At 35.0% G+C, this 11,516-nt stretch overlaps 1 protein-coding gene across 1 annotated transcript; it reads left to right on the top strand.

The window, feature by feature from the left end:
* Positions 1–9,151: 9,151 nt before the first annotated feature.
* CSNK2A2IP (casein kinase 2 subunit alpha' interacting protein) lies at positions 9,152–11,287 on the top strand (the record flags this gene model as incomplete). The annotated part of the gene is made up of 1 exon (XM_081088572.1): positions 9,152–11,287. The coding sequence occupies one exon, from the start codon at positions 9,152–9,154 to the stop codon at positions 11,285–11,287; it is 2,136 nt and encodes a 711-aa protein (XP_080944698.1).
* Between the last annotated feature and the right edge of the window lie 229 nt (positions 11,288–11,516).

Below are 11,516 nucleotides of genomic sequence, written 5' to 3'. Positions count from 1 at the left end.
GGTCAGAGAGAAAAGGTCAGAAGGATGAAAAGTCTTAGAAGGTATGTAGAGGATGACTGAAAACAGATGCTGGCAGAAGTAGAGAAAAGAGATGATGATTCTGAAGGTTATTTATCCTTTAAAGATAGGGAAACAGAAATTAAATGGCCTTTTCTATCCAGCAGGAAATACAAAAAATATATATTTATTACCAATTTTGAACCGAAAAGTAATGAAGCCAAACCTAGTGTGGACTACAGGGCCAGGTCATGGTTCTTCATAATAATGAAATTAATATCAATAGCTACTAAAAATGGTTGTCGTACAGCATTTAGTTAATGCATATATCAAGGACCGACTAAGCGGTAGAAATTATTATTGTCTTATTACCATCAAAATTTTTCAATATTACTTCAATTGCCATTCCCTGGTTTTCTATGCATAGACATATTTGAGTAGTAAAGGGATAGGGAAACAGTAAAGGGATAATGGAGCCATCCTGATTTGAGATATTTGTGATGTTACAGATCTAAATAGAGTTTTTAATTTTTTGATACTTTCAATATAATGTTTTAGAAAAAAGATATAACAAAATTCCTTTTATTGTATAACAGATAATGTTTTCAAGACAAAATATTGCAAGATTGTCTCTGATTAGAAGATTTAAAAATATGTAAATTTAAAAAAGAAGACATCAATTAACTATGTAAATAAGATAATCAAAAGTTGATTTATCTTTGTTTATAACTAGTTTGCTTTTTTGAAGGATTATTTGAAGAGATATTGAAAAATGAGCAACACTGGAGCTCAGATAAAAAAGTTTTTAATTCTAAAATCAAGGGCATAGAAGAATTAGATTCAAGTCTTAAAAGACCTTCTAAAAATGATCTAAAGTAGTGAAATTTTAGGTGAAGGCATTAATAGTAGTTTATTTTTAAAAAAGTCCTATAAACTTATATTCCCAAAAGCAGTCATGCAGTTATTATACAAAGTAAATTACAGTACTAAAGTGTTACCTGTCATCATGACAACATTTTAGTTTTTGTCATGATGAGAAAACTAATGTCATAGATTTGGAAAAGAAGACTAATACTGCTAACTGTTTGCCAAATATGATATTTTAAAATATCTCATTTCATTCTTATCTTAAAATAATTAACATTATGTCATTAACAATTACATGAAGATACAGCAATAACATGTATATCCATTAACTAGTTTAATGCATTTGGAACAAAATCTGCATTACTGAAATTTATCATTTAGATTCAGACTGCAAGGGGTTTTCTGTCAACTGAAAAACACAAATCGTATTATGAAGGCAACGTGTAACCTACCATATTATCCATTGGAGGTTATATTCTTGAGTTTGTATAAGCAAAATCTTGAATCAGACACGAAGTGTAATCAACAGGTCTCTTATGTGGCATGGTTTTCCATAAGGTTCTTCCCTTTGTTTGCACAGCTGCGTTCTACAGACCTTATATCACATTTCCCTTAGATTACTGTCACTGCTGTTTTAAACCTAGTGACCATTTCCAGGAAGAAAGTAGCTTGCACAAATGTTTGATCTTACGAAAACTTGATCTAGTCTTTCATTATCATTGTTAGTTTCAACTTTCATATAGTCAATATATTTGGATTATTCAATATACTGTTAAATGGTGACTTCATTAAAAAGGAAGAAATGTTTATGCAAATTTTAGCCCAGAGAATATAGTAGAGCACATTAGTGTCATTAAATCATTTTATTAGAAATATTATGTCATGAAGTAATTGATTTACAGATTGATTTATTGGCTTTGAAGATATATCTAAAATTTCAATCTCAAAGGTTATATTGGCTCCAAAATGAAATTTATAGGTCAATAGTGATATGAACTTAATACCAAATCGCATGATTCATCTTTAAGCATATGCACTTTTAATGAAACACACTGAAGTCAATAAACTCTGTATTCGCAACAAGCACCCAATTAGTAAGATCCTGGGCTACTTGGTTCTTACCTAGGGAATTCACAGTCTGAATTTTCACATTCATTTTTGTTGTTGTTGTTGTGAATCCTCACCAGAGGAATTTTTTCCATTGATTTTTAGAGAAAGTGGAAGGGAGGGAAGGAGGGGGAGGAGAGAAAGTGAGAGAGAGAGAGAGAGAGAGAGAGAGAGAGAGAGAGAGAGAGAGAGACATTGATGTGGGAGACAAATCAATTGGTTGCCTCCCACATGTGTCCTGACCTGAGCCACAGGATTGGACCTGCAACCCAGTTATGTGCCCTTGACTGGGAATCAAACCCGTGACCCTTCGGTGTGTGGGTTGATGTTCTAACCATTAAGAGCACCAGCCAGGTGGGCTGAATTTTCACATTCATCTGAACATCTCACTTCCCTAGCTGACTGTCTCCTCTGCTCATAAGTTACCACCAGGATAAGGTATGTTTTTAAGAACAAAAAGGCCCTTCTGCATCTGTGTCCAACCTCATCTTTCCAAGGGTAATCACCTGCCCCTACTGCTCCAGTATCCCATGACCACCACAATGAATTTCTCTCACGGTTCCTAAACATTTTAGGTTATTTTATTCTTTTGTGCCTTTTCATAAGATGACCTTTCCTCGATTTTCAATGGTGCAATGATCATTCAAAAATCCAATTCATATGTTATTTTGTATCTGAAGCCTTACTGGACTTCCCATCTGACAAAGCAGTTCACATATTCCACAAAACCATGACTACGAAAGTGAAGCATTCTTGATTTGATAACACACATGTTTCTCTTGAGAGTAACATAGAAGGATCCTCAAAGCTTTTTCAGCGTAGTTTTTATGTTGAATAAATTAATGGTTCTTATGATTAACTTTATAATTATTATAATTATCCTATATAATAAAAGCCTAATATGCTAAGTGTCTGGTCGACCAGTCAGCCATTCAACCAATCAAAGCATAATAAGCTAATTATATGCTAAGGCTGCTCAACCACTCACTATAATGTGCACTGACCACCAGGGGGCAGACGCTCGACTGGTAGGTTAGCTTGCTGCTGGAGTCCGGCCTATCAGGACTGAACAAGATGGGCTGGACATGCCCTGGAGCCCTTCCACAGTCCCTCCCCGGCTGGCCAACCTCCCGTATCCCTTCCCTGCCGCCCCGATCATGCATTTGTAGGGTCCCTCGGCCTGGCCTGCACCCACATTGCCTTTAGTCATTATGTTTAGATTTCTCCAATTTGTGACAGTTTCTCTGTCTTTTCTTGTTTTTCATGATTTTGACACCTTTAAAGAGTACTGGTGACCCTGGCTGGTCTCAGTTGGTTAGAGTGTTGTCCCATGCACCAAAGAGTTGTGGGTCGAGTCCCAGTCAGGGCACATACCTAGGTTGTGGTTAGATCCCTGGTCAGGACACATACCTAGATTGCAGGTTTGATCCTGTTTGGGCATGTAGGGAAGGCAACCGATCAATGTTTCTCTCTTGCATAATGATGTTTCTCCCTCTCACTCTCTATCTCTTCTTGTCATCTCAAACTCAATAAAAACATACCCTCTGTCAAACCTCAGAGGGAAGGTGGGGGTGGGTGGGGTGAGTGTGAAGAGATCAATCAAAAAATTTGTATGTGTATATACATAACCATGGTCACAGACAATAGGGTAGTGAAGGTCTGAGGCTTGGGCTGTGGGCGGTCTAGAAGGGGCAATGGAGGAAAAAAAGAGGATATATAGCCCTAGCCGGTTTGGCTCACTGAATAGAGCATTGGCCTGGGGACTGAAGAGTCCCGGGTTCGATTCCGGTCAAGGGCATGTACCTTGGTTGCAGGCACATCCCCAGTAGGGGGTGTGCAGGAGGCAGCTGATTGATGCTTCTCTCTCATCTCATCGATGTTTCTAACTCTCTATCCCTCTCCCTTCCTCTCTGTAAAAAATCAATAAAATATATTAAAATAAAAGAGGATTTATAAAATACTGTCAACAATAAAAATTTAAAAATATATATTCTCAGGTGAAGATAAAAAAAGAATACTGGTGAAATATTTTGTAGCATTTTATTCATTTTGGGCTTGTTTGATGTTTTCTCATAAGATTAGGTTTATTGATTTGGGAAAATGCATTTAATTATCCTTTTTATATATTATTGGATTTAACTGGCTAAAACTTTGGAAGTTATGAGGAATGTTGGTCTATAGTTTTTTATAATCTTTTAATGTTTTCATTTCATTTGTTATCAATGTATAATGCTTGATTCGTAGGATGAGTTAGGAAGAAATTCTTCCATTTTAATTTTCTGCAAGAAAATTGTGTGTGGAATTGATATTATTTATTTCTTGAAAGTTTGGTAGAATGCACCAGTGAAGCTGCCAGAGTCTGGTGGTGATAACCTGAAAGGTGAGTCCAGGGCTGTTCCCAGGGTCATGTCTCTCGATGCCAAAGATTGAGCTCCACGGACCAGAGGATTCAAGCACAAGTGTGGGAAATTGATTGATTCCCTCAGCTGTTCTTGCCCAGCAACGGACCTGAGCTTTCCCTGTTTGTGTTCTTTCTCTGTCCCTGTGCTGAACATTCTCTGTTTCTATGTGTCAGTCCACCTTAATGTTGCAGGCCCTCCCTTGTTTTCCCGGGCCTCCCGCTTAGAGTCCAGAAATATTTTATTATTTCTGCTTGGTCGGTTCCTGTGGTTAGGCTGCTCAAACGGCATCTGCCTCTGCCTAAGTTCCACCTGCTTTGGCTTTCCACTGGACCCTGCCCTGTCTGCCCGCGTTTCAGGTTAACCTTCTTAGTCTTTTGTTTGTTTGTTTGTTTTTGGTGTTTTTTTGGTGTTTTTTTTATGGGAGGGTTTTTAACTCAAATTCAAATTATTTAATAGATATAGGGACCTTCAGGTTTTCTATTCATTCCTGAGTAAGCTTTGGCAGTTTGTGTCTTTCAAATAGTATTGTCCTTTTCGTTGGGGTTGTCTACTGCCTTCTGCGCGTGGGCCACAAAGTTTTCCGTGCACGCCTGCACGTGGTATTTTGTGGAAGAGCCACACTCAAGGGGCCAAAGAGCCGCATGTGGCTCGTGAGCCGCAGTTTGCCGACCACTGGTCTAACATATTGGCATAATAATATCCACAATATTATTTTATTATAATTTTTAATATTGGTAAATTCTGTAGTAATGTCAGCCATCTCCTTTCTGACATTTGTAATTTATGTCTTCTTTTTTCCTAATATATCTGACTAAATGTTTTCAATTTCATTGATCTCTAAGAACCAGCTTTTGGTATGCTTGTTTTTCTGATTTTTATCTTATTGATTTCTGTTCCCAGCTGTATTTTTTTTCTTTCTACTACTTAATTTTGGTTTAGTATACTATCCTTTTTCTATTTGATTGAAGAGAAGCTAATGTCATTGATTTGAGAACTTCTTTATTTTTAATATTGTCATTTATTTCTACAAATATTCTCTCCTTCTAAATTTTGCTTTGGCAGGATCCCACACATTTTTATACATGTATTTTCATTTATTGCATCAGAATTTCTAATTTTCTCCTAATTTGATTCATTGGTTATTTAGAAGTATATTATTTAATTTAATATATTTGGTTATTTTTTATAGTTATTTCTGTTATTGATTTTGTAATTTAATTTCATTGACAAATTCAAGGACATACTATGTATGATTTGAACCCATTTAAATTTATTGAGACCTAGTGTTTGGTCTATAATATTTCAGTGAATATTCCATGTATACTTGAAAAGAATGTTTTAGAGTGAAGTATTCTGTGAATATCAATTAGGTCAAATTAGTTGATAGTATTTTTTAAATATTATACACCATTACTAATTTTCAGCTTGTTTCTATCCATTAGTGGAAAAGTTATTGCAATTTCCAATTATAATTTTTCTATTTATTAGAAATATGTGTTAAGAAGTAATTAGAATGTAGGAGGAATGAGCAACTGTGAATTGAAAAGGTCAATTAAAGTTATAAAAGAAGCAGACATAGCAAACTATTTTATTTCTTTGGTAACTAGGCATTTGTATTGTTTTTCTGTAAAATTTTTAATTAGTTGCTCATTTTTCTAATAAAGTGTTTGTGTTTTTATTGAATTGTTAACATTATTTTTATAGAGCATTTATAGTCATAAATCTTGTTAAATGTTGATATTTAGGAAATTTTTAAAAATATTTTTATTGATTTCAGAGAGAAAGGGAGTGGGAGAGAGAGATAGAAACATCAATGATAAGAGGGAATCATTGATCGGCTGCCTCCTACACATTGGAATTGAACCTAGGACCCTTCAGTCCTCAGGCCGACGTTCTAGCCACTGAGCCAAACTGGCTAGGGTAGGAATTTTTTGATACATATATAGTGACTTAGTAAAGTGTGACTTCACTGAACTTTATGAATTATATCACTGATTTTTTAGTCTTCTGTATTCTAAATTAGTTTTTCAATAGTTATGCATTTTCCCTTTATTTTTTCTTTAAAGAACTGGCCAAATGTTTCTAAGCAATGTTAAATTGTATTACTGATAGTGGATATGCTTGTCTATTATCAATTTATAATGAGAATAGCTCATATTTCAATATCAACTGAATGATTTTATTTTGCTTTTAGATTCATGTTTGTTTTCATTAAATAGTGTTTTTTTAGTACTTTATTGAATTTTATGAGACATAGTGGTTGGATATTATAAAATGATTTTTGAGCAAACACTAAAATGTATTTGTAAGCTATGCACATAAATTATAATTTCTTAATAATTAATCATTATATTGCTTGAATATGATCAAATTGGTGACAGTTTATTATTTCACTATAATATTAAATTAAATTTTTACTTTATTTAGGATTTTGCATATAGAAAAAGTGATAATACTTGATTATTTTTCTTTTAATTTTGAACTATTTTGTCAGATTTTTACATCAGAATTATATAAAACAATTTTATGTCTGTATGCAATATACTATACTAATTAATCTCCATAATCACAGTTCTTGCCTTTGTCAGTTTTAGTTTTATTTAGTCACACTCTGATAATGTGTAGTAGTATCTCTCTGGTTCAAATATGCACTTCAATGGTTTGCAATGAGGATAATCTTTCTTTTTTCATATACATATTAGTATTTGGATATCCTCACTTCTGAAGTGCTTGTTCAAGTGTTTTTCCCATTATCCTAATTACACTGTTGTCTTTTTTCTCAGTGCCATGCAAAGGTTACCATGGATATGAGTCTCTTTTTGGATATATGTATTATAAATATTATTTCACATTTTTATTTGCCTTTAGTCTTTCTAAATAATGGTACCTTTTGATGATTGGGAGTTCTTGATTTTAAATGATCCATTTTTAATGGTTATTGTTTTTTATAATTTGTTTATGAAATCTTTTCATATCTCAAAGTCATGGAGTTATTCCATCTTATCATTTAGAAGGCAGTTAAGGTGCCACACAGCATACAGTGGGCTGTGATGGTCACTTCCCTCCTTAAAGCATTAGATATCAAATCACATCACATAAAATCCAGCAATCACAGTAACTTCAGTGCTTATAACTCCTGCAGAAATAAGCAAAACAAAGGAAATCCCTGAGCGAGCAGAGGCTGTATCTTACCAGCAAGAGTTTACTCTTGAATTTCTGGGAGAAGAGAAGGAAGAGAGTGAGTGAGATTCTGAGGAAAAGATAATATAGGTTAATACTCTAATATATTAATCTAGATGAGATATGCCTATAGTATACACTGAAAAAGTATAATTGGATAGAAAAAGGTGGATTATGATATGGAAGAGGTAAAAGCTGCAGGCTCTGGTATCTAAATGGTTTTGGAGGATTAAGCTGTCCAGGATAATTTCAAAGATTCTGAATTAGATGACTAAGTTTTAGGAACTGAGATAAAAGGTAAAGAAAAAGAAAATTTCTCTAGAGGGGAAAATAACTTTATTGAATGTGTTGTGTTTGAATTTTCTTTGGGACATCGGATAAGAAAGTCTGATGATTAATTGGAAATATAATTTTTAAGCTAAAAAGAAAACCGGGACTAGAGGCTATGGATTAGAAAGTCATTAGTGTATAAATAATATTGTTGGTACTTGGAGAATTCCACAAAGTATGACTCAAGACTTAAAAACAAGTGAATTGAGATACCAGTAAAATGAATTTTAAAATGTAAAAAAGGTTAAATACGTAAAAGCACACATTGATATAAATAAAATATTCTAGCAGTAATATAAGTGATAATAAATTATTTGGATAAGTTAGCACATACGAGGAATAAATTTGTCCATCAGAAATTGGGTTGGTAAGTCATGGAAGTGTAGAAAAAATTCATGAAAGCAAATTCTGATAGTTTTCATTCTTTAGGGCTCTTAAATCCAATAATTTAATTGGCTAATACCAGGGTCTATTGTAATTAATCTTAGTTTTTTTGTTTGATAAAACAGATGATAATGATGGGAAATTGATATTTAAATTGAAAACCAACATTTCAGAAGAGATTTCATTTCACTTTTCTTTAAGATTCTCTTATTTTATGTAAAAAACTTACCACTTGTATTTTTTTTTATTACTCAAGCAATTATTAAAGAGTATCAGAAATAGCTATTACTTTTTATTGGGCATCTTATATCCTGGGTGCTGTTACATGTTATATATATATGTATAATCTTAATTAGTATTAAGCCCAATAAATTAAATATTATATTTATTTATTTTACAGATGGGCAACTGGCTTTTGAAAGCTTAATTCAAAAGTTACACATAGAGCAAGTGACTGAAAGTTAACATAAAGCCTGGCCTCTGGTCACTATAACAAATTGTTTGAGAAAATTAATATCCCTCTCAGGAGCACTTCTGAATCCTCTTTACTATTTTTTCTAACAGGAGTTATTTCCTCAAGAGAAAAATAAAAATCTAGGAAAATAAAAAGAAGACAGAAAGAAAACCTCTAGGAAACTACAAAGAAGACAAGAAAAATTTCAAATTGTGACTTTTTTTTTATTCCCAAACCACATCTACAAGTCAATTTTGAAACACAACAATATTTGGGAATTAACAGAGAGCTTAAAAGATAGAAGTTAGAAACTATCAAAGACTTTATTTAAAGTATCTATTATCCATGGAATACAGCTAAAAGTCTCTACCAGTTACTAAAACATCCCTACAGACCAACTGCTTTCAAAAAGACCTACCACTGTCACAAAATGGTGCCACTAACATATTATGATCAACACTTTGCAGCTTTAGAGCACTCTTACCAACTGGCCTCAACCAACTCATTAACACATCAGTACATAGGAGAAAATCTAAGTCAACCCAATAATCAATCTGTGGTTATAGTACAATCTGATAATAATTACCTTGCAGCACCTCCATTAAGCTCTAACCAGAAGATGCAGAGATCTTTTGCCAAGCCTCAGGACACAATTTCACAGGGTTTCTGTAACAGAGCTCTGAAATCACCAGTACCCCAGTCCAAACATCAGGATCCACCCTCAGTAGGCCTCCACCGGAGAACTTCATTGCAGTCTAATTGGAGAACTCTGAGATCACCTTTACCCCTCCCCAAACTTCAGACCTCTTCACTTGACTTCAACAAGACATCATCATCATCACTGGAACCCAATCAAACAACTTTGAGCTCACAATTATCCCTCCCCAAACCTCAGAATGCAACTTCCTTAGATCTTTGCTGGACATCACCTGCACTGAAGTCTAATAAAAGAGTCTCAAGTTCATCATTATTCCCCTTCAAATATCAAGAAACATCTTCCCAAGACATCCTCTGGACATCATCATCTTTGCAATCTAATAAAAAAGCCCTTAGCTCAGCATTACCTCAGTCCAAGCCTCAGAAATTATCTTCATCGGACATCCTTTGTATGTCTTCATTAGATAACCAACAAAGATCTTTGAGCTCACTATCACTTACCTCTACACCTCAAAGAAATGACTTGCTTCAGTTATCACCTTCATTGCAGCCTAATCAAATGGCTTTTAGCTCACCTTTACCTGATTCCAAACCTCAGACACCACCTGTATTGAGCCCTAATTCTTGTGTTCTGAGCTTACCATTGTCTAACTCAAAACCAAGGAAATCACCTTTACCACATTCTGTCCACCAGACTCAGAGTGTGCCATTGTTCCAGCCCAAATCCCTCACGGTGCTTACACTGGATCATACCTCCAGGACCCTGGGTTCACCAGTTAGTGACTCCAAGTTTCAAGACACCACTTCACCCAATGACAAACACAGAGTCTCAGATGTGTCTTTACCCCATATCAAACCAAATATCTCAGGTCAGTCATTATCGAGATCCAAATACTGCATCAGGAACACGGCTGCTACAACATGGGCCTCCAGAATCCAGAGCAAAAACAACTTTGATCTTTACTCAAAGAAATATTCAAATAAAGAAATTCCATGGACTTTAGATTATATTTATCCTTGCATTGTTAAAGGTGGGACTGTCCCTAATAATGTTGTAAGTAAAATTATCAGTTCTCTCTCTAAGACCAGAATCCAAAGGGATCTCAGTAGGCAAATTATCTTTCGAAGAATGAGGGGAAGGCCAAATCCTCATCCTGGTCCCCGCCTTTCATCAAATTACGTGGTGTGTTTAGCTTGTGCTTCCTGCATAAAAACTCATTGCAATCATCTTACAGGAAAAAAAGATCCTCGTGGTGCAATGCTATCTGTCATACCGACCCTGGAGCCCAGTTCTGAGGGGAAAATAGAGGTGAAATTAGTTTTTATTCTTTCAATACCAGCGACTTCTTTCTCATCTTGTCTCCTATTCCCTGTGAAAAAAAATCAAACCGATGAAGCCCTTGAAGACAACCTTGAAAAAATGGAGAAGATAGCAGAGTTTTTTCCTACGAAAACCGATAACATCCATGGACTGACAGTAGTCTCTGAAAACAAAGTTGTAAGCCAACAGCCCCAGGCTACTGACTGGTTGCTTTATGTTAAGAAAAGTAATTCGCAGCCACAGACTAGGCTCCCATCCTCTTCCTCCTCCCTATCTTTCTCTTCATCCTCTTCTTCATCTTCTTCCTCCTCTTCCTCTTTGATTGCACCCTCCTTACCCCTTCCTTACGACGAGGAGTCGAGGACATCTACCCCCTCAGGTTGTATGTTCACTAGGTTAGTTAGTTACCACCGTTTGCCTCCAGGGGTCTCCTGGCTTGAGTTTATATGTAGCAAAAATTACCAGCTACTTTCTGGAAAAACACAACAAAGTCACTCACCATCTCCCAACACAAATCCTATAAGGAATAGCACCATAGTGAAAGGGCCAAAGGGGTCAAAGATACTGTTCAAAATTTTCCAGGCATAGTAAATGAGAGAAATCTTGATTAAATTAATGTTTTGTGTCTTTGAAAGCAATTGACCTTTAGTTCTTTGAGACTAGAGTTTGATTTCTTATCATGCTTATTAAAATTCTTGGTAATAACTGAATGGGACTCGATATTTCAGTCGATGATGCACCCAGTTAAGTGAACTATTACTCTTAAGTCTATTTCCTAGTTAAGTAATAAACTACAATCCCTAGAAACCAAAACTGA

Source organism: Myotis nattereri, assembly GCF_964212035.1.
Source record: "Myotis nattereri genome assembly, chromosome: 3".
NCBI classification, from domain to species: Eukaryota; Metazoa; Chordata; class Mammalia; order Chiroptera; family Vespertilionidae; genus Myotis; species Myotis nattereri.
Note: the sequence above shows the minus strand (reverse complement) of the source record. Positions and strands in the feature narration are given on the sequence as shown.